The 24,101-nt window shown below is 41.6% G+C and overlaps 1 protein-coding gene across 1 annotated transcript; it reads left to right on the top strand.

Moving 5' to 3' along the window:
* Positions 1-22,728: 22,728 nt before the first annotated feature.
* On the top strand, positions 22,729-23,154 carry LOC117530057 (basic salivary proline-rich protein 2-like). The gene has a single exon (XM_034192991.1). The coding sequence runs from the start codon at positions 22,729-22,731 to the stop codon at positions 23,152-23,154; it is 426 nt and encodes a 141-aa protein (XP_034048882.1).
* The last annotated feature ends 947 nt before the right edge of the window (positions 23,155-24,101 follow it).

Here is a 24,101-nt window from a genome sequence, read left to right as displayed (position 1 = left end):
CTACGGGCACTATTGGCCTTGTAAATGTAATTTCCACCACACCATTTCCTTACAATATAAAGCGTCTTGGGGCAACTGTTTGTTGTGATTTGGCGCTATATACATGTGCTCTGATGTCACTGTTTATCTCCATAGAAAGTACCCAAACAATCTTTCATACAAACTGTTTAAAGGGACATTACAGTGTTGTGGTGGAAATTACGGCAATAGTGTGGGACAACTACATTTTGTTTAAAAAAAATCATAAACAGTTGTATGACATTGAATACCCCAATTATGTTTTGATATTTTACTGATATTTTATTCAGAGATATTTTAAAACATTAGAAAAAACGTTTTTTTTACCATTCATTTTTATCATTGAAGATCAAAAGTCTGGGTGTGGGACAAGCACAAACGGCAATATTTGCACAAATTGATGCTGAAAAAAGGTGGAAAAAAGTCATCATAGACTACTAGAACAAATTTCTTAACACACTTTCATTGTAAGATAACTATAAAGTGTGAAATTTCCCCTTTTTTCTGTTTTTCATACAATATTATCAAAGGACATAATAAGTGCCCGTAGTCTAAGAATCACCCTTGAATGTTGTGGACCGGATTTTGGCGAAGCCATTTGATAATCTTCCTTACGAAGAAGCCATGGCTGCTGTCATGGCTTCAGCTCTCAATGATTTGCAGGCCAAAGTTAAAGCAATAGCCCCCAGTGCAATGGTTTGTGCATTGCTATGCACACAGACTGAATCTGGTTCTGTCTCAGGGGGCTAAATGCTTATCTGAGTGCAGAATATTTTTTGCATCACTCTCTGGGTTTGCCACATTTTCTCAAAATCCACAAAAAGGATGTCTTTTCTTGAGTCTGCAGGCTGCTCAAACGTTGCCCAGAAATGCTCCTACTCGATGGAATTTCACATCAAGGATAGTGAGCACTGGGGCAAACAATTATGATGCCCTCCTTTTGAGATGATCATTGCAGATAAGTCCATGGATGATGACACATTAGACTGTGCCAATTTCTTTGTGTTGTTTATTGCAGTAGTCATTAAAACCGGAAATTTGTTCTTGAAAATAGCTGTTGTGAGTTAATTTGTGGGATTGTGGGTGTTCTGGACGAAGTTAGTGTTTTCATGGGTGGTGGGGCGGAGGTGGTGGCCATGTTAGTGTGTGCGGGGGGGGCACGCAGGGGGTTTCGCCCGGGAGTAAATCACTCTAGGACCGCCACTGATGTTGATACATGGGCATAAGGCACTATGACCCTAACCATGATAAGGGCTATTGGAACACTCCTAAAGTTGTAATTTCAACTCATCAACTACAACCCTGATTCCAATGAAGTTGGGATGTTGTGTAAAATGTAAATAAAAACAGAATACAATGATTTGCAAATCCTCTTCAACCTATATTCAATTAAATACACCACAAAGACAAAATATTAATGTTCAAAACTGATTAATGTTTGCTGTTTTTGTGCAAATATTTGCTCATTTTCAAATGGATGCCTGCAACACATTTCAAAAAAGTTGGGACGGGGCAACAAAGACTGAGAAAGTTGACGAATGCTCAAAGAACACCTAATTGTAAACAGGTGAGTGTCGTGATTTGGTACAAAAGGAGCATCCCCAAAAGGCTCAGCAGTTCACAAGCAAAGATGGGGTGAGGATCACCACTTTGTGAGCAACCGCATGAAAAAATAGTCCAACAGTTTAAGAACAATGTTTCTCAATGTTCAATTGCAAGAATTTAAGGATTCCATCATCTCCAGTCCATAATATAATCAGAAGACTCAGAGAATCTGGAGAACTTTCTACATGTAAGCAGCAAGGCTGAAAACCAAACACTGAATGCCCGTGACCTTCGATCCCTCAGGTGGCACTGCATTAAAACCCAACATCATTGTGTAAAGGATCTTACTGCGTGGGCTCAGGAACACTTCAGAAAACCATTGTCAGTTAACACAGTTTGTCACTACATCTACAAGTGCAAGTTAATCTCTACCATGCAAAGCGAAAGCTATACATCAACAACATCCAGAAACACCGCTGCCTTCTTGTGCCTGAGCTCATTTGAAATGGACAGACACCAAAGTGGAAAAGTGTGCTGCGGTCTGATGAGTCCACATTTCAAATTGTTTTTGGAAATCATGGACTTGTGTCCTCTGGACAAAAGAGTAAAAAGACCATCCAGATTGTTACCAGCGCAAGGTTCAAAAGCCAGCATCTGTGATGGTATGGGGGTGTGTCTGTGCCCGTGGCATGGGCAACTTACACATCTGTGATGGCACCATTAATGCTAAAAGGTACATCCAGGTTTTGGAGCAAAACATGCTGCCAAACCATTCTGCATGTGTTGCAACATAATGGCTTCGTAAAGAAGTGCGCGTACTAGACTGGCCTGCCTGCAGTCCAGACCTGTCGCCCACTGAAAATGTGTGGCGCATTATGAAGTGCAAAATACAACAACTGAGACTCCGGTACTGTTGAACAACTGAAGTCATACATCAAGCAAGAATGGGAAAGAACTCCACCTACAACCATTAGTGTCCTCAGTTCCCAAATGCTTATTGAGTGTTGTTGGAAGGAAAGGTGATGTAACACAGTGATAAACATACCACTGTCCCAGCTTTTTTGAAAAGTGTTGCAGGCATCCATTTCAAAATGAGCAAATATTTGCACAAAAACAAAGTTTATCAGTTTGAACATTAAATATATCTTGTCTCTGTGGTGTATTCAATTGAATATAGGTTGAAGAGGATTTGCAAATCATTGTATTCTGTTTTTATTTACATTTTACACAACATCCCAACTTCACTGGAATTGGGGTTGTACATCAAACACCACATACCCCAAGTTCACGTTCCAAGATGGCTGCTCCAAGCATCAACAGGAGTGAAACCTGACATTTTTTAATGATTTTAGGACGTCTGTCTTTCTTATGTCAAATTTAATAACTCATACTGTCCTACTGCTATCTGTGGACATGTTGCTGCCATGTTTTAAGTGTGAAATACAGTGCAATGTGTTGTTTATCAACTGGTGCAGGCTAAACCGGTAGATGTTACTAACAACTTTCTACACTACGCTACAAACTGAGCAGGAAATTGAAACACAAATGTATCTTCTGTGCCATGCGTCATCTTCCATGAGGTCTCTTTGATGGGACACATTTATTTTTTTAGTTCTCTATACTCCTAAAGAGTAAGCAAAAGAAAAGTTTTTTGTTTTCTGAATTTTAATTTTGTGTGGAAACTGGAACGCATTAACTCAGGTCGAGACTTTTGACTTTCACGTAACCAGATTGTGGTATAAATAAAGTCATGGAAATAAAAGCAATAAGCAACTGTGGCCTCCAGTTGCCACCATGACCCCACAATTAACAACAAGGCTTCACAAGCAACTTGATAGCCCTGTCTTTCTTTCTTTTATATTCTATTAAATGTTAACTTGGCCCAAAATATGAGCTTTTATGATCCTCATTTGTAGCTACCTGAACCCAAATCGAATGGTCTACAGGTAAAATGCTTCTGAATAAGTGTGGTCAAACTTTATTAATTCTGAACAGAAATACTGCTTAAAATTCGTGACTGACTCTAGATTTAAAGATAGGCTAAACAGTCAATGTTAGGGGTGTGTGGTCCGATAGTTCGAGGCCAGTCTCACATTTTATTTGCATGCCACGGTCACAAAAAGTGCTTGATTTTTGTGACAGTTGTTTTTTATTTTGCTACTTAGAATTTTACCCTTCTCCTGACTCTAACCATAACCATAGTGCAACTGTCTACCCTCCCCTAACCCTAAACATAACCTTGCCTCTACTGGTGGTTGGCTCTCACTGCGGTATTGTATCACTTCCTGTTCCGGAGCACAGCGGTGTTTTTCTGTATCTGTTAGCTGTTAATCTGCGCAGTTAGATTGATCTAGTTATCTAGATTACGATTTGTTTCCCAGTGTAATCTTTACGTGCCTTAACTAAAGCACTCCTTCTGCTGAATCACCTCTAAATTATTCACTTTGCGTGTTTTTAGGAATCCGCTAGGTTAGCATAGCTACTAGCTCTTAGCCGATTTAGCATGGCGGCTTCAACTGCACCACAGACTAAAACAGTTAAATGTGGTCTATTAAACATTAGGTCTCTCTCTTCTAAGTCCCTGTTGGTAAATGATATAATAATTGATCAACATATTGATTTATTCTGCCCAACAGAAACCTGGTTACAGCAGGATGAATATGTTAGTTTAAATGAGTCAACACCCCCGAGTCACACTAACTGTCAGAATGCTCGTAGCACGGGCCGAGGAGGAGGATTAGCAGCAATCTTTCCATTCCAGCTTATTAATTAATCAAAACCCAGACAGAGCTTTAATTCATTTGAAAGCTTGTCTCTTAGTCTTGTCCATCCAAATTGGAAGTCCCAAAAACCAGTTTTATTTGTTATTATCTATCGTCCACCTGGTCGTTACTGTGAGTTTCTCTGTGAATTTTCAGACCTTTTGTCTGACTTAGTGCTTAGCTCAGATAAGATAATTATAGTGGGCGATTTTAACATCCACACAGATGCTGAGAATGACAGCCTCAACACTGCATTTAATCTATTATTAGACTCTATTGGCTTTGCTCAAAAGGTAAATGAGTCCACCCACCACTTTAATCATATCTTAGATCTTGTTCTGACTTATGGTATGGAAATAGAAGACTTAACAGTATTCCCTGAAAACTCCCTTCTGTCTGATCCTTTCTTAATAACATTTACATTTACTCTGATGGACTACCCAGCAGTGGGGAATAAGTTTCATTACACTAGAAGTCTTTCAGAAAGCGCTGTAACTAGGTTTAAGGATATGATTCCTTCTTATGTTCTCTAATGCCATATACCAACACAGTGCAGAGTAGCTACCTAAACTCTGTAAGGGAGATAGAGTATCTCGTCAATAGTTTTACATCCTCATTGAAGACAACTTTGGATGCTGTAGCTCCTCTGAAAAAGAGAGCTTTAAATCAGAAGGTGCCTGACTCCGTGGTATAACTCACAAACTCGCAGCTTAAAGCAGATAACCCGTAAGTTGAGAGGAAATGGCGTCTCACTAATTTAGAAGATCTTCACTTAGCCTGGAAAAAGAGTCTGTTGCTCTATAAAAAAGCCCTCCGTAAAGCTAGGACATCTTTCTACTCATCACTAATTGAAGAAAATAAGAACAACCCCAGGTTTCTTTTCAGCACTGTAGCCAGGCTGACAAAGAGTCAGAGCTCTATTGAGCTGAGTATTCCATTAACTTTAACTAGTAATGACTTCATGACTTTCTTTGCTAACAAAATTTTAACTATTAGAGAAAAAATTACTCATAACCATCCCAAAGACGTATCGTTATCTTTGGCTGCTTTCAGTGATGCCGGTATTTGGTTAGACTCTTTCTCTCCGATTGTTCTGTCTGAGTTATTTTCATTAGTTACTTCATCCAAACCATCAACATGTTTATTAGACCCCATTCCTACCAGGCTGCTCAAGGAAGCCCTACCATTATTTAATGCTTCGATCTTAAATATGATCAATCTATCTTTGTTAGTTGGCTATGTACCACAGGCTTTTAAGGTGGCAGTAATTAAACCATTACTTAAAAAGCCATCACTTGACCCAGCTATCTTAGCTAATTATAGGCCAATCTCCAACCTTCCTTTTCTCTCAAAAATTCTTGAAAGGGTAGTTGTAAAACAGCTAACTGATCATCTGCAGAGGAATGGTCTATTTGAAGAGTTTCAGTCAGGTTTTAGAATTCATCATAGTACAGAAACAGCATTAGTGAAGATTACAAATGATCTTCTTATGGCCTCGGACAGTGGACTCGTCTCTGTGCTTGTTCTGTTGGACCTCAGTGCTGCTTTTGATACTGTTGACCATAAAATTTTATTACAGAGATTAGAGCATGCCATAGGTATTAAAGGCACTGCGCTGCGGTGGTTTGAATCATATTTGTCTAATAGATTACAATTTGTTCATGTAAATGGGGAATCTTCTTCACAGACTAAAGTTAATTATGGAGTTCCACAAGGTTCTGTGCTAGGACCATTTTATTCACTTTATACATGCTTCCCTTAGGCAGTATTATTAGACGGTATTGCTTAAATTTTCATTGTTACGCAGATGATACCCAGCTTTATCTATCCATGAAGCCAGAGGACACACACCAATTAGCTAAACTGCAGGATTGTCTTACAGACATAAAGACATGGATGACCTCTAATTTCCTGCTTTTAAACTCAGATAAAACTGAAGTTATTGTACTTGGCCCCACAAATCATAGAAACATGGTGTCTAACCAGATCCTTACTCTGGATGGCATTACCCTGACCTCTAGTAATTACTGTGAGAAATCTTGGAGTCATTTTTGATCAGGATATGTCATTCAAAGCGCATATTAAACAAATATGTAGGACTGCTTTTTTGCATTTACGCAATATCTCTAAAATCAGAAAGGTCTTGTCTCAGAGTGATGCTGAAAAACTAATTCATGCATTTATTTCCTCTAGGCTGGACTATTGTAATTCATTATTATCAGGTTGTCCTAAAAAGTTCCCTAAAAAGCCTTCAGTTAATTCAAAATGCTGCAGCTAGAGTACTGACGGGGACTAGAAGGAGAGAGCATATCTCACCCATATTGGCCTCTCTTCATTGGCTTCCTGTTAATTCTAGAATAGAATTTAAAATTCTTCTTCTTACTTATAAGGTTTTGAATAATCAGGTCCCATCTTATCTAGGGACCTCGTAGTACCATATCACCCCAATAGAGCGCTTTGCTCTCAGACTGCAGGCTTACTTGTAGTTCCTAGGGTTGTAAGAGTAGAATGGGAGGCAGAGCCTTCAGCTTTCAGGCTCCTCTCCTGTGGAACCAGCTCCCAATTCAGATCAGGGAGACAGACACCCTCTCTACTTTTAAGATTAGGCTTAAAACTTTCCTTTTTGCTAAGCTTATAGTTAGGGCTGGATCAGGTGACCCTGAACCATCCCTTAGTTATGCTGCTATAGACGTAGACTGCTGGGGGGTTCCCATGATGCACTGTTTCTTTCTCTTTTTGCTCTGTATGCACCACTCTGCATTTAATCATTAGTGATCGATCTCTGCTCCCCTCCACAGCATGTCTTTTTCCTGGTTCTCCCTCAGCCCCAACCAGTCCCAGCAGAAGACTGCCCCTCCCTGAGCCTGGTTCTGCTGGAGGTTTCTTCCTGTTAAAAGGGAGTTTTTCCTTCCCACTGTAGCCAAGTGCTTGCTCACAGGGGGTCGTTTTGACCGTTGGGGTTTTACATAATTATTGTATGGCCTTGCCTTACAATATAAAGCGCCTTGGGGCAACTGTTTGTTGTGATATGGCGCTATATAAAAAAATTGATTGAATTGATTGAAACCCTTTTACCCCACATTTCGTGGCCCATCACAAAAAGTGGACCATTTTCATGCCTCGGCCATGAACTCATAGATTAACGAACTGCAGTCAGACTGGGTTGGATAGCTCAGATCGTGTTGAGTCCGATATTGGCTAAAATTATTATATTGGATGTGTGTGTGTGCGTGTGTGTGGTGGTGGTGGTGGTTGGGGGGGGATACAGTCTTCTTTAGCGGAGTAGAATATCTGTTTCACAGTCGGAGTTGATGTTCTTAGATGCTAGGTCAGCAAAGTACCTCTAGACAAAAGTATTTATTAACAGATTGGTCGTTTTAAAGCAGGGAAAATTTTTATTGAATTGCAGTCAGTATCAGCAAATACTAAAGGTTCCAGTATTGGTATCATATCTGATGTGGAAAAGTAATATTGTGCCATTCCTAGTAGGTATGTACAATTTTTGACTATAGAAAGGTGGAGGATAAGTGAGTCAAAAAGGGAACTATACAGTAAACCCAATGATAGCACATCTGAGGCATCTGTCCATTCATCTAAGATCCATCTAGGACTGGGATGTGTGGGGGTGTACGTGGGAGCCATTTGAGATTTGGTGCATGCTTACAAGTTGTTAGAGGATCATCATGTGCACAAATACTAATTTGAGGTGAAAAGTGGGGAATGTCTTCTTTAATGAGAGATCTGATCAAAACAACCCAATCTCACAACATTTTATGATTGCATCACGAAAAGTAAATTAATCTATTGGTTTGTGGTACCATAACGAAAGTGCTTTTCGTGACGGGAGCAAGAATTCATTTGTTATGGTTATGGTTAGGAGAAGGGAGGAGGTTAGAAATAGTAAAATACAATTAAAAAACACATCACAAAATGGGACTCATTTCGTGACGGGAGCATGAAAAACAAATGTGAGACTGGCTGGGTCAAAAAGATATGACTCGATGCTAGGATCATCAATATTTGGAAAGTCTGCACGTATTTATCACCAAAAGAAGAAATTCTGTACAAAGCACGGTGGCCATCTTGGAACATGGGTGCCATTTTGAAAATTTGAGTGGTCCATGGGCATTTAAAAAAAGTCATGTCTCAGGAGTTTTTTTGGAACTTGGAGCTTGTGCCACCCCTTAAAGAATCCCCTGAAATATTCTGCAAACAAGGACAGACATTATAGTTTATCCAGAGCAGTGTGTGATGATGTTACTGTGAATATAAACCTTTTTCTGATGCTACAAGGACAGAATTTCTTTTGTTTTGACTCAAGAGAGATCATAACTACTGTGTAGATTGGTGTAAAACTCGCTGAGCAAATCCACTGTCCCCCAGTGGACGAAACGTTTCACAAGTGTGTGCTTGAAGATGGAACATCAGGTGGAACATTTGGCTTTGCAGACAAGATATCTCATAATCTAATAGGCAGCCTGTTTTGACATTCACCGAGCCAATTTGCTCCCCTTCCTTGCAGTAGCAAATGGATAACACACTTTAGCCCTAATGTTTGTTTTAACTTTCTTTTTTTTTTTTCTTTTTTTTTTATTGAAGGTATTTTGAGAGGTAGCCAGAAACAGAAAATAAATCATTGGATGGACGTAATTCAATCCATCTCCGCTTAATCAAATTCCGTTAAATCGACCTGTATAGCTCATGTGATTTAAACAAGTTGTACATCTCCTGATTGAAATAAATGCTCACATGAGGATATGATTAATTCATCAGTTGTATAGAATTTAAATGTGCATGTATTTATCTAACTGCCAATACAGAATCCAAGAGGATTACAAAAAAAAAAAAAAAACAATCTGCAGCATAATCCAAATGTGATCACAGTGTGTAGGATTTGGTGTCACCTAGTGGTGAGTTTGTATTGTTCCTTGTATGCATCAATATGGCGGTGCAACATGGCCGCCTCCATGCCCTTGTAGATATGAAAATCTCATTGAGTTTATGAAAAACACATTGAACATTTATGCTGATAAACACTTCTAAATCCTACAAAATCCAGCATGAAAATGAAAACATCGCATGCTGTGTTGCCACCTACTGAACACTGCCACCTTATGGGCAATTCATGAGTGTGCAGCCAATCAAATATCAAATTAATTTCCTGATTTAGCACAGGGTCTGTATATGCATGTATGCTGCTTGTTTTAACAGAGGGCATGGCTTTAGTAAAAGATTTAATTAAAGCTCTGATGCAATACATTCCCAGTGGAAGTAGGAACTTTTATCAACACAGATCTAATAACAGTCTGCAGAGCTCCGTTGTGGAGAGACTTACAGCCTGCAGCAGCATCTATCACTGTCTGACTTAAAAGCAAAGTGATGAGACATCTGTTACATTTGTCTGCATTTTTAAGAAGAATCTGCAATTACATTACTTATTGTTTTCCTGAACTGCAATGAATAAAACGCAAATGTGGTGAGCAGCCTACACTGGTCAATTAAACTACATACATTAGGTTAAGAATTGCTTTGATCACTTTGGTCAAAAAACTATAAGATATTACGTAATAGAACCTGTGGGCATGAAGAGAGTAGTAAGGGCTACAACAATCTCACATTTGACCTCAGTGACCTTGACCTTGAGTTGTCTTTGCCAGCACAGTTCAGGATTTCCCCTATGTGTGTGGCCACATGTGGTGCAAATCTGGCTGAAAATGAATTTCCTTGACCTTTACCTAAATTAACTCTTTAATCAACAATCACTAACATGCCAAGTTTGCTACAAATCAGCAAAAGGGCCTGTAAGGAGCAGGTCAACAAACAGATGGGTGGACATGATCTTGGTACCAATTCGCCCTATTGACGTATCCCACAATCCCTTGCGCGCCAGAGCGTCACTGCAGTCAAGCAACATAGAGAATCCACATGATGACAATTGTAAATGAATATTATACTACAAAAATGTAATTTTTTTTTATGCTTTTCATCATGTTAATAAGAAACTTCTGCATGATACCCTGAAAACTTGCTAAAACAATTATAACAAATAGTCTGCCTGCTACATTTAATCTGCATGGAATTTAATAAATGCAAACCAATTTTAAACTGATTTTATGTTGTGTGTTGGGGGGGCGTGGCTGGATGTTTTGGTGTTCTTTTCTTTTCTTTGCTCTCCAGGTGGCATGAGGGCTGATTTGTCTGTGAAGAAGGTGCTGGCTGAAGAGTCTTCACCCTCATCAACATCATGGAAAGCACCTGTGATTGGTGCTCACGTGCAACCTGGACGACTTGCAGCTGAAGCAGATAATTGGATGGCGTTCTGCATTTAAGTCATGTGTGATTTGAGCAGAACTGCCGGGAACTCGACCTTGTGACGTTCGTTTGTGAGACGCTGAGGACCGCGCCTGGGTTTTGACACATCGAGCCCGTGAAGCAGGGAGGGGTGAGGACACATGCTGTCAGCACACACTAAAGGTAATTAAGTGTTTAAGTAATTGTTGATAGTAGCTTGGTGTTTTGTTGCACAGTGTACTGGAATTGTGAAGAGAATTGTGCAGTTTGCTTCTCACTGCTGTGGCGTGAAGGATAGGTGGTCCTCCACTTGTTGTGAGAAGCTGCTCATTTGCATAAAGTTAAAAAAAGGACACTGACCTGAGTGTGTTGCTGATAGCGTGTGTTTATTGGAAGATATAGTTGTATCTGTTGACTTACCTCACCTTCTCTTTGCTTCACAGAGAATCAGTTTGTCGTGTCCACCTGGGGGGTGTTTGGCGGTGGTAGGAAGTCCAGGAGCGCCGGCTTTAATCCTTGCGGGCGCTGAGAGCGAGCCACGAATCACTCCACCAGAGGGACATTGTTTTTATGTTTTTACACTTTTAAGCACAGGGTGAATAAATAGTTTCTGTTTGGAACCGCTTTCTGGTTTTTTTAGCGCTGGGTCCTGTCTGACGCAGGTCCGCTCCTCAACCCGTGTCGACACATAACAGTAGTTCCCGGCCCCCCCACACAACATTTTAAAGTTAAAAAATAAATGTAATACTTTCAAATTGCTAACAAACCAGATCCAGTTTTGTTCAGTTTACAAAAAAGGCATAATTCTGTTGACTTAGACCATTAATCACCTTTAATCTGTTGAACTGAAAATCAACAAATGATGGTAATTCACCATAATGTTTTTTCACACATTTGTATGATCCGTACCAATGTTTGACTACCTCCGGCTTCGTGTCACCCGTTGGTTTCGGCACGCAAAAGAAGCGTTTGCCTGGGTTTTCTAATTGTTGCAGGTGCAACCGTATGCTTTACACTCCACCATTGTCCTCAGTGCTGGCCGACCAGTCCACTTCTTCTTCTTTCACATTCACTGGCGGACGACACGTGACGGCACCGGACCAGTCTACTGCAGCCGAGCCAATCGCAAAAATCAATGATCGTGCGTCACTACCGGGGCTCGAACAGCCCATGTAGGAGGCAACATGTCAATGACCATGCCTGACGGACAGAGCAACGACTTAGAATTTGACCCAGCAGGCACATGTATGTAAAATATACGTAGAAAGGACGCATCATAAGCTAGTTGCATATAACCACGTGATATTTACTTAAATTCTACGTACAGAGTAAATCAAAAACCTCAACACAAATTTTTCGTGACAGTGTTCACGTGTTTTCAACGTAGATTCTACAAGTGTGAAAAGTTATGATGATCGACATAATTCATATCAGTGCGTGCAAGCATTACTCCTGCATCTAAGCAAATGACCGTGGCTGCCAGGAGATAGAATTTTATAGTCTTAGCGATCACTCATCGATACAGATACCGATACTTTTCATATTTAAGCTTCATAGATCCAAAGGATCCAAAAGACCTAGGATAGAAAGTTAAATCAACTCTAACTTACAAACTTAAGTTCAAACAATTCATTCAGGTTTTTACAAATTGTAACACTTTTTTTTTAAGTTGGTTCAAACATTCTCTTTTTTCAGTGTAGCATTTGCGCTGCTGTTTCTCATAATCAGCGTGAATAAGCTAATACTTGGTACAAATGGAAAGACTGATGTTTTGTCTACAAACGACCACAAGCTCGACTGGATCCAGCCATCCTTGTGATCAGCAGAGGAATCAAAACATCCCGGTCTCGGTGGTGTGCGCGAGCCTCACTCATTCATGCAAGTGTGAAAGTGACGATCTCTATTAAGTTGCAAAGGTGAGTTAGTCATTCAGTGTTTTTGGTTCTAGAGTGGGAAAATACTTACTTGGGTAGAAAATGTCAGTGTGTTATGTCTTGCTGTTTAATTGCTGCACGCATTTATCTCTGATGTGAAAATTTGCCGGTTGTGGATCACTGAAGCAGCAGCCTCGTGTCTGTAGATGTGAGCCATGTGTACTTTGGAGGTCATCTCAACATCACGAATGTACATGAATGTGGGGGCTTTTACTTTTTAATTCGGGAGAAATCTCACCTCCACACATTTAAAACCCTCCTCTGCTCTCCATCTCTAACAATATAAGGTGCGAAATGATAGCAACTTGGGGTATCTTGTGCTATCCTGACCCACTTCATTAAGTTAAAAGCTTAGGGGGAGATGTCAAAATCCAAGAATTTTTATTACCACAGATTTTATTTTATCTTCATTTATTAAGGAATGCCACCCAATTTGAGTAAACACTTCATTTTTTGCTCATAAAAACGTATAACAGTGCCTTTCGAAACTAAGTAAATTCTCATTTAATAAGTATAATTTATATCATTTTGTGTTCAAAACACATTCTTGGGCGCAGTGTGTATCATTCTGCATTAGGAGGGCTCCAGCCAGTAAAGATGGGTGATACTGGGAATTTTGGTATTGATCCGATACCAAGTAAATATAGGCCCAGTATCGCCGATATCGATACAGATACTGATACTTTTTCATATTTAAGCTTCATAGATCCAAAGGATCCAAAAGACCTAGGATAGAATTTCATCAAACATTGTACATGAACAAAATACTTTATTGAAACAATCAACATTTTTGTTTAAAAAATAGCACTCAACACGACTTAAAACAAAATCTCCTGAGGTAGAGGGCTGACTTCAGGAGAGCGCTGAATGGGCGGGCCAGGATGAGCCTACCTGCATGGCTGTTGGCTGGCACTGCTGAGCCACGTGACGGTGCAACAACAAAAGACCAGAGGGGGGAGGGTGCGCTGCTCCGTGTTGTGTGACAGTGGAGCGCTGCTGTTACAGACAGAGTAGGGACGAGACAAAAATTGAAAGTCCATAAATTGTTCTTTTACAGGTGCAATTGCTAGAGCATAAAAAAATAAAGAAATTGACACCAAGATTTTCAAGATTGGTTAAGAAATAAGGAAGTTATGGTAATTTTAGTCTAAAAAAAAATCTGGATTTTTTTTCCTATCGATCAATTACGCACGGTCATTTTCACGTTCTCAAAAACCACGTTCTCAATATCGGATTGTCATGAAACTTCATCATTATGTCGACAAAATATTATATTTTAGGACTACTTACCTTTGAATGAGTGCTGTAAAGGCGATCGTGGTTTTTACGCTTGGTAAAGTTGAGCAAAATTTTCAGCACGAACAAAATACATGAAAGAAATGGCAGAATTGAACCGGACAAAAACGAGGTCAAAGAGGAACTTCCTGCCTACATCATTACAAGGAATTCTATGGGAAATACCCCAGCGAGACAATGAAAAAAGCGATCTTTGTGGGGAATCCTCAGCACACTGCACACAACAATAAACACGCATCGATGGAATGCGCATACAGGCCTTGATCAGGAGATTGTCTCGTCCCTACAGAGTAGACTTTGATGAATCTGCGTGCGCAGCAGTCAGTGCGCGCGGGAGAGAAAAAAGCTTGAGTATCGATTTTTTACACGAGGATCGTTCAATATCAATACCAGTGTTGGTATCGATATTATCGATATTAGGATCGGTCTGTCCATCTCTACCAGCAGTGGCGGCGCCAAAGGGGGGGCTTATAATGAGCCAAGCCCCCCCTCAGCCTCCCCAATAATTCTGCCAATAAGGTGAATAGCGCCTGACATATTTGTGGATCTCAACTGCAGTTTTGTGCAGAGAATGTCTCAATATGCATAACTAAGCAAAGTGATGAATGTGTGTGTTCTGTGATCCACCAATGCTGAATCACCCTTCACAAACACAATTTTCAGTTTTGCAAATAAACACTTTGTAAAAACCCACACACAAGTTACAAATCTAAAATTTGTGTTTCTGGATCAAAAACACATGTACAAATCAAAGGATATTTGTAAATCACCCTCTGTGCATTTGCAAATATTAATGAGACAAATTTAACGCCATACTCCAAAAATTTAGGTTTCCTAAATAATTATTACGGCGACTCTTAAAACTTCACTTACCTTTATAATTTTATTACTGGTAAATTTTAGAATTGATTTCGATGAGATATTTATATTCATGACAGTGGTCCCTCATTTATCACAGGAGTTATGTTCTAAAAATAGCCCGCAATAAGCGAAATCTGCGAAGTAGACAGCGTTATTTTTTACAATTATTATAGACGTTTTAAGGCTGTAAAACCCCTCACTACACACTTTATACACTTTTCTCAAACAGGCATGAACATTTTCTCACTTTTCTCTCTGTGTAAACACTCTCAAAGTTCAAACCTTAGTAGAAAAATAAGACCAACCTGTTTTCAGGCCCAAACATTTGTTTGAGAAATAAAAATAGAACATTTTCCTATAAATAATTATGATGGCTTTTAACGAATTTAATTTTAACGATCAACCTACGAGGTTGGACACATAAGAAATTATTGATAGTGACTCACCAGTATTTCACAGTTCCTCTGATCGCGCCTCTTCGTCCTGGCGCCGCTCCGCTGTCGCGTCGGTGCACGTGTCTTTTTCTGAGTGAAGAACACAGTTATGGGTAGTTGTTGGTGCTCTTTTTTCTTCTGGGCGGGAAGATTCTTATAAACAGACACGCAGAACACAATGCGTGTACTCTCCCTTCGCGGTGCCACGACCGGCCTGCTTGATGAGGACGCAGAACACAATGCGCTGTAAAAAAAAAAAAAAAAAAAAAGCATGTAAAAATGGACTAAAAAAATCCGTGAAACTGTGAGGCCGCGAAGGGTGAAGCGCGTTATAGCAAGGGACCACTGTATGTCACAATTATCTGGGAACTACTTTTTGCGCAGGAATTCATCAAGCACGTCGGCGGCGCAGCCGCGCAAACACAGAATATACAGAAGCTGTAAATCGTTGTTCGGAAATCATTCTAAGTGTGTGTGTGCGCATTGATACCACATTTTACCAACATACCAACATTTCAACATATACCTTGGTATTTATAAAGCAATTTACTATGTATTGTTCATTTCAACGACATTTTGTGGAGCCCCTCCAACTTTTACCCCAACCACCCTCAGCTTCCTCAACAAAAATTTCCTGGCGCCGCCACTGTCTACCAGCCAGATACCAGGAATGCCCCCAAAGTGACAGGACTTTCAAAAAGTGATCCAGAACGGGCAAATGACTGTAAATTATGAGATTGTAATTTACTTTTTGGCTTGGTGGATGACGGGATTTGTTTCATGGCTTCCTCTTGTGGTTGTTTACCTCTGCCCTCCTGACACGTGGTCGGGGCGGGAGGAGGTTCTGGATTAGCGCGCACATGAAACGTCCTTTTAACACCGCAACAGCACAAAGAGTGCAAACGCAGCCGTTTCCACCTGATCCTCCTCCTTCTCCTCGCTTAGCATCTGTCCAGGCTCCAGCAGCCCGACCCCGGCGTGCCAGCATGTCCGTGTCCGGCTCCCGCACACCAGAGGACGGACTGTATGTGTGAGTGAACGCCGATCACCGTCGGGACTAAAACACACGGTGCGTGTTCAACCATTCATTGGTTTAGCGAGTTTTTCAGGAATAAAAAGCTCCAACAGTGTGAACAAACATGCTGGAACTGAAGATGAGGGGCGAAAAAAAAAAAAACAAAACAAAAGCACCGTTAGTTTCAGTTGTGTAATTAGATTCCATAACTCACCTGTTTACATCTCCGTAAGCCAATTAAGGTGCGAGGATTTCCTGACGGTTATAGCTGCAGTGCACTGCACACTGCGTGACACCTAAAAGATAGAGGTGGGCGGATCGATCCTAATATCGATACCAACGCTGGTATTGATATTGAACGGTCCTCGTGTAAAAAGATTGATACTCAAGCTTTTTTTCTCTCCGCACGCACTGACTGTTGCGCACGCAGATTCATCAAAGTCTACTCTCTGTCTGTAAGAGCAGCGCTGCGTCACACAATACGGAGCAGCGCGCCTTTGTATTGTGGTTTGTCAGCCCTCTACCTCAGGAGATTTTGTTTTAAGTTGTGTTGAGTGATATTTTTTTTAAACAAAAATTTTGATTGTGATAATAAAGTATTTTGTTGTCACGTGAAAATTCTGTCCTATAGTCTTTTGGAGCCTTCATAGATCCTTTGGAAGCTTAAATCTATGAAGCTTAAATATGAAAAAGTATTGTATTAGTATTGATATCAATATTTATTCGGTATGGGATCAATACCAAAATTCCCGGTTTCGCCCACCTCTACTAAAAGATGCTGTGCTGCTGTGGTGACTCAGAGAGAAAAACAAGGAAACAGCCAAAGGGTTATAGTTTTACTTAATGAACACTTTAATTTAATTGTAATCATGAGGTATAAGCAGAATATAATCGAAACGTTTAAGTTCTGGGAACAACTGACTTTTAAGTTTATGAACTCAAAAATTTTGGGGCAACTGATTATTAACTTGTTTGGGTCGACAGTGCATGAAACCTGTGAAAAACTGAACATTAAACTGCTCCATTGTCACAAACATTATGAATTTTCTTAAAAGTCTTTATTACTATCATCATCATCATTATTATTAAGCTTGTTTTAGCTCCATCTGCAGCACAAACGATTTCGGGGAACACTTTTTTGTTCTTCTTCCTTTGGTCTTGGCTTGAGGACTAGAACAAATTGATTTCACTTTTTCCTCTTGTTATACATTGTCCCCCATCTTCACTGCTCTGCCTCTTGTCACCTGAGGCTGGATTGTAGAAAGTACTCTGCAGCAGCGATAGACAGATAAAGTCTAACACCTAAATGCCTTAAGGGCTGAGACATCTCATCCCATTTTATCAGCTCGGATCACTTATCTTGTCCCATCTCCTCTCGTTATCAGACTCCCATTAACATGCTTGTGGTTCTTCTTTCTAATATCTCACCCATGTTCTCCTTTAACACTTCTGAGATCTCAACGGGCATCATTTGAGTTATCATTGGCATTTATTATAGTGATAGAAAAAGACGTGAGTGAATACTGAGCCAGCACACAACAAATAACTTGGGCGTCAGTCAGATATAAAACTGCAAAAAAAGCAATGTCGTGATTTTATTTGATGCTTATCAACATGCAAAACGCAGCGGTGGATCCTTTATTGGAAATGAAAAAAGTGACAAGTTAATTTCAAACTGCATGTAACTTTATAATCACACATGCTCCTAATTTTACATCATTCATCCATCAAGCATCCAGCAGGTGCCAGTGTTTAGCATGAGGTAGACGGACATATGGGATATTATCTAAGAAAAACAAAGTTCCTTCTTTGATGGATTGCAGCACATTTGATTGATTGTGCTCTACTGTCTTCCACATTTTGTGTTACAGCCTTATTCCAAAATGGAGTAAATTTTTTTTCCCCTCAAAATTCTACTACAACACCCCATAATGACATCATGAAAAAAGGTTTTTTTGTTTTTTTTTTGCAAATTTATTAAAAACAAAAAACTAAGAAATCACATGTACATAAGTATTTGCACCCTTTGCTCAATACTTTGTTGATGTACCTTTGGCATCAATTACAGCCTCAAGTCTACTTGAATATGATGCCACAAACTTGGTGCACCTTTGGGCAGTTCTGTTCATTCGTCTTTGCAGCAGCTCTCAAGCTCCATCAGGTTAGCTGGGGAGCGTTGGTGCACAGACATTTTCAGATCTCGCCAGAGATGTTCAATCAGATTCAGATCTGGGCTCTGGCTGGGCCACTCAAGGACATTCACAGAGTTGTCCTGAAGCCGATCCTTTGATATATTGGCTGTGTGCTTAGGGACACTGTCCTGCTGAAAGATGAACCGTTGCCCCAGTCTGAGGTCAAGAGCACTCTGGAGCAGGTTTTCATCCAGGATGTCTCTGTACATTGCTGCATTCATCTTTCCCTCAATCCTGACTAGTCTCCCAGTTCCTGCTGCTGAAAAACATCCCACAGCATGATGCTGCCACCACCATGCTTCACTGTAGGGATGGTGCCTGGTTTCCTCCAAACATGACACCTGGCATTCATGCTAGAGTTCAAAATTTGTCTCATCAGACCTTAGAGTTTTGTTTCTCATGGTCTGAGAGTCCTTCAGGAGCTTAGTGGCAAACTCCAGGTAGGTTGCCAAGTGTCTTTTACTAAGGAGTGGCTTCCATCTGGCCACTCTACCATACAGGCCTGATCGGTGGATTGCTGCAGAGATGGTTGTCCTTCTTAAAAAAAATCATATTGTCATTATGGGGTATCGTGTGTAGAATTTTGAAGAAAAAAATGAATTTCATCCATTTTGGTATAAGGCTGTAACGTAACAAAATATGAAACAAGCGAAATGTGGTTTGTCAAATAAGTCAACAGGTATGTGTTTAAATCCCCAATTGTGACTGAATGGTGAAATGTCACTGATCCTTCAACCTTGGACACAATGTCCTCTTTGACCCTACAATAAAGATATAAAATGGTTTGTTGTAGTATTTTATGTATGAATTCACATTTTCTAGTTTCAGGCGCAGAATAAAAATTAGCCCAAATCAGTGACATATGAGGTTTCCTGATGGCCACAAACTCCTGGCCAGTGGGCCTTATCTAGCCCTCGGATCCCCGGTTTGAAACACCTGCATAAGAACAAAAAGTCAAGTATTTCCACTTTAGTTTTGTCCCCAAGACCTTTTTTAATGTAATCATATGCATAAAAAGGGTGCTCACAGATTTGAGAAGAGTCTTTAGATTTAAAGATAGTGGTACTTTAAAGTGAGTTACATAACATCATTTATCGCGTATCTGAAAAAATGTTTTGACTTGAAGCCTTCTTTCAGTTGAAGATCAGTTTCTGGGTTTTTACTCAGCAAATGAACCCTAATCACCTCAGCCCCAGCTTCTTGGGACGGACCCGAGGATCCTGCACCTGCAGATGCATTGAAGGAGAGTGACATGAATGTTCAGAGCCACGAGCTGCAGTGACAGCTTTGCTTTGCGTGGCAACGGGGGAGTTTGATGTGCGAGCTGAAAAAGGCCGATGATGCTCAGAGAAACGAGTGTCATTTTGTGGGGTTTGCTGCTGTCTGTTTTAAACTGTCAGCAAGGTGAACAAACAGATGGCGCAGTGGAGGATAATGAAAGGACGACAGACACTGTGAGGGTTCCACACAGGCAGAGCGGTCCGTGGGGAACGGAGAGAACACTGAGTTTATGGAGGGCAAAATGTTCCTGTGGTGGTGTTTATTAGAAGTTGACTTTATTGTCCATGAAGCTGTTCATCACTCAGCAGTGGGACATTATGAGATAGCAGAGCTGGGCGAGACTCAAAACAAACTGGTCAGGGCATTCCCGTTGTATCTGCTTTAGAGAGTTTCAGGTACTGGAAAGTATCGTGCTCAGCACTATTTTGTGAAATTAAACACAAATGAGATTGCTAATGATCCATAGTGGAGTTATACTGCTGATACTATACTCCAAAAATACCCAAGAATCTGTCAAGAGGTCCCGTTGGAGTTGCACAGCGCTGCATCCTGATGGGGATAACGCCTTAGCAACCCAAACTGTGCTTGGATAGTGGGAGGAAACCATAAGAAAGACAGAACTAGAGTCCTGACTCATCCTTTTACTGTGTCCACTAGTGATAGCTTTGAATACTAAGGTAGGACATGTAGAAATATTATTTAACTATTATTTTCCAGTTTATTTGTGAAGTTTTGCTGTAGAGCTGGACATAAGTCAACAGATTTTGCATCTTTTCTGCTCCAAATATTCAAGACTGATATATAGATTTACAAAATTTTGCATGCACAAAAGGACTCCGAAGTATTACATTGCTATCACTCAGTGAATGCCGTTAAGCGTATACTGCACATAGCACTCTGGCTCAAAGCTGTCATAGAACAAACTGCCCATTCAAGGTAGGACAACATACTTTTTGAAACAAATGCATTTGTAGTAATAATTTATTTTCATGATTTCACTAAAATAAATTTAGGTACTGCTTTCCATTGCTTGGGGAACACTTCCAGCCATTTTGAGTGATGGCTCCATATGGAGGAAACCCACACAAGGAACTGAGCTTTGGTGAAACTAAACCCACGACTTTCTTCTTGTGAGGCAAAACAATGTATAAGCACTAAGGCCGCCTCCCCAACCCCATTTTGGGGGAGGGGGAGCGTTCCACTGTCTATTACATATCACATAACTGTCAATTCACAACCTGCACTGGAGCTTTGGCCAATCAGAAGCCCAGTCTGAAGTATTGGACAGCCACAGGATATGAACACATAAGTAACAACCACAAACTGTACAAGTAACAAACAAGTAGAGTACAAAACCGCAAACAAACATGAAGTGAACAGGAAAGCTCTCCACCTGATGTGGACTCATGGTGTTGAGCATGCACAAAACGTTCCGACAGACTCGTTGGACATCAACTGAAAATGAATGCATTAAACAAATGAGAAAATGAGTTGTACAGAACAAAAGGGAACACAAACGGATATTCATAATCACATGCAGTTAATGGTGCACACCAGCATTTATAGATATGCCATAACCAAATTATGCTTTTGAATTAATTGCAGAAGGATTTCAAAGGCACAAAGCCAATCAGATTTTGCTTTCAGACAGAGCCAAGGACAGAACAGCACCAGTCTCACTTTTAGTCATTAACCAGTCTCATATCTGCCAGCTACAAAAAGCAAATTTCAACCAGATTCAGTCATGTACATTTAGTCATCAATCTTAGCCTATTACAGGTGTAGAATAGAGCAGCCCAAACTGTGGCCATTACTTGAAAAGGTTTTACTATTTTACTATCGGGGGTTTTCAAACATGATGGATGAAAAAGGTACACAGTCATTTGCTGGAACTGACTGGCGTCTCCATCTTTGATCTGAACTGGGCCCAGGACATTGTCAAAGTTCTTTTGCTGTGCTGGATGGAGAAAAGGTTTCCTGCTTTGTTTCTGAGCTGAATAATGACTTTCTCCGTCTGGAAATGAGGCTGGAGGTCAGATGAGAAATGCTGCTTGCTGCCACAATAAATGGATGAGAAGTCAAACCCAGAAAAGGGAAATGTTTTCTGGCTGGTATCATGCACCAGAAGATGATAACAACATGCAACATCATTTTAAAGTGCACATAAAATAAGCCTTAATAATTATTATGTTTTTACCTTTAGAAGCTCTAAAAGCAATTCTTTCAGTGTGGAGCAACGTGGTAAGTGCCTCAAGACAATTGTGCTTTTTAGCAGGTTTGTCCACCAGGTGGTGATGTTGTTCTTAAAGTGCAGGACAAAGCTGCATTGTAATAGACATTACAAAATAATTCAGAAATCAGGTTGAATTTACTCCAGTCAAATTCTGCACGAGATAGCATGTGTTTCAGTGGGCACTTATTATTCCAGTGACACTGCACTTCTTAAAGGGAATGTGACAGTGACTGTTGGAAATGGGCAATTTTTTTTTTTTTCCCTTGTCTGCATATAGTAATGGTAAGTGCCACACTGGCAGAACCATTTATGAACATTAATACACATATATCCAATTATTCTTGCAGGACAGAAGGTATGTAGTGCATGAGTGAATATGGTGTGCGTGTGTGACCCCCATCCGCCTTTCCCGATCAGCCTACAACATCCTACTCAAAGCCAACTGACAACTTCTATCAGGAGGGGTGGATAGCCAAAACAACACGAAGACAGACAAAAACGAAAGACAACTGGTGAAAGCAATAACTGAAGTGAGACACAGAGGAGACGGGGCCCCAACATAAAACATGCCGGAACAAACTATCACACATGAACAAGCAGTGACAGCGACAGTCTGTTGTCTAGTTAGTGAGCATTCATACCCTAATCTAGGACACCAGAGTCTTGATCCCCTTGAGAGCACCCAAAACCGAATTGTGGTGTTGGCCACGAACACATAACCAACTAGACACAGAGACCCAGATCACAGCTATATATCGATCACTACTGTGGCTGGTGTGTTGGGCCAAGATAAAAGTACAGAACCCTACCATAAGACATGGACCACTCCGGCGCGTCGGAAGCCATAGGGCCGACTGCAAGCAACGATGGAAATGGGTCCAGGACGCAGGGCCCCAGGAGGAACCAGGCGAAAAAGGGAAGCTGAAGAGCACAGGGGCCAGGAAGGGCAGCCACCAGAGCCACCGGAGCAGCACAACGGACCAACAAGGGAGTGGCCCGATGGTGCTGGAACACCCCCCCAACGGAGGCACAGGAAGCAACCCCATACCCAAGGGAAGCATGCAGGGTGTCGGCAGGGCCCATCAAGAGGGGGGGCCCAGAGCACCACCCTGGCCACAGCCCCAAGAGAGAGAAGCAAGCAGCGGCGGGGACAAGGGGCAAAGGCGCCATCGCAACTGAACCCAGAGCGCAGGCAGGGCCCACCGGCATATGAGGGCGGGGCCCGGCCCCCAGAAAAGAGGGGAGACCCACCCCCTGGGCCAGGAAGCACACGGGGCCCCCCAGACACCTGAGACCCCACCCCCCCAAGCTGCCTGCAGGACCCCCCCAGCCTCCAATCCACCCCCATTCCGGACCCCACCCCGGACACCAAGCCTAAGATCGTGAGACCGCCTAAGCGAAAACGGGGCAACAGCCCACCCCACGGAAACCGCGACCCCCAAACCCACAGCAGCTGTCCGTCCCCCATGCCAAACCCACACGAACTGCAGGATCCCGGCCCCACGAGCCCCAGAGCAGGGCCCCGAGACCACGGCAGAACCGGCGAGGCAGACCCCCCCACCCCAGACATCCACAGCCATCCAGGGCCAACCACACATGCCACACTCACCCTACCTGCCAACCCCACCATAATTATTACAGTTAACTCCCTTCTTGTGTGCAACCCCCTAAGTGAGCAAACACAGTGTTGCATTAAAAGCAGGGCAGGAGACGGCAGGTGGTAGACTGCCATGGGAGGCTGTAGCACACTGCTGCACCACAGCCTGCCCTGCAAACCCACCACCGCCTGTGACCCCGACTCTAAATAGTGAGTGTGTTTACTAATTGTGGTGAAATATAGTGTGTGCATTAAAATGGCAGGGCAGGAGTGGCGGATGGAGATCAACCCATTCCCAACACCTGACTGCAGAACAATTTGATCCCTATAATGTGCTACTTAAATCCCAGTATGGTGTGTGTGTGTGTGTGTACTGTGCTGGTTAAGTGCATTAAAAGGGTGTGACGTGTGAGGCCCAACCCCAAGCAGTCAGTGGAAGGAGATGCGCGGTGCAGGGAGTGGGCCACGCACCGGCCCCACCGGGCACTACGGCCCACCTCCAGACCTGTGGAGGCACCAGGGAGACCACGAGACGGCGGGGAGGCAGACAGCTCCGGAGGAGCATCGGAAACACAGGGAAAGAACAAACCAACAGGGGGGACAGGGAGCCAGGCAGCCGGAGATGGGTGAGCCACCCCGCCC

This window comes from Thalassophryne amazonica, chromosome 17 (assembly GCF_902500255.1).
Source record: "Thalassophryne amazonica chromosome 17, fThaAma1.1, whole genome shotgun sequence".
Taxonomy (NCBI): Eukaryota; Metazoa; Chordata; class Actinopteri; order Batrachoidiformes; family Batrachoididae; genus Thalassophryne; species Thalassophryne amazonica.
This window is presented reverse-complemented; position numbering and strand designations above follow the sequence as displayed.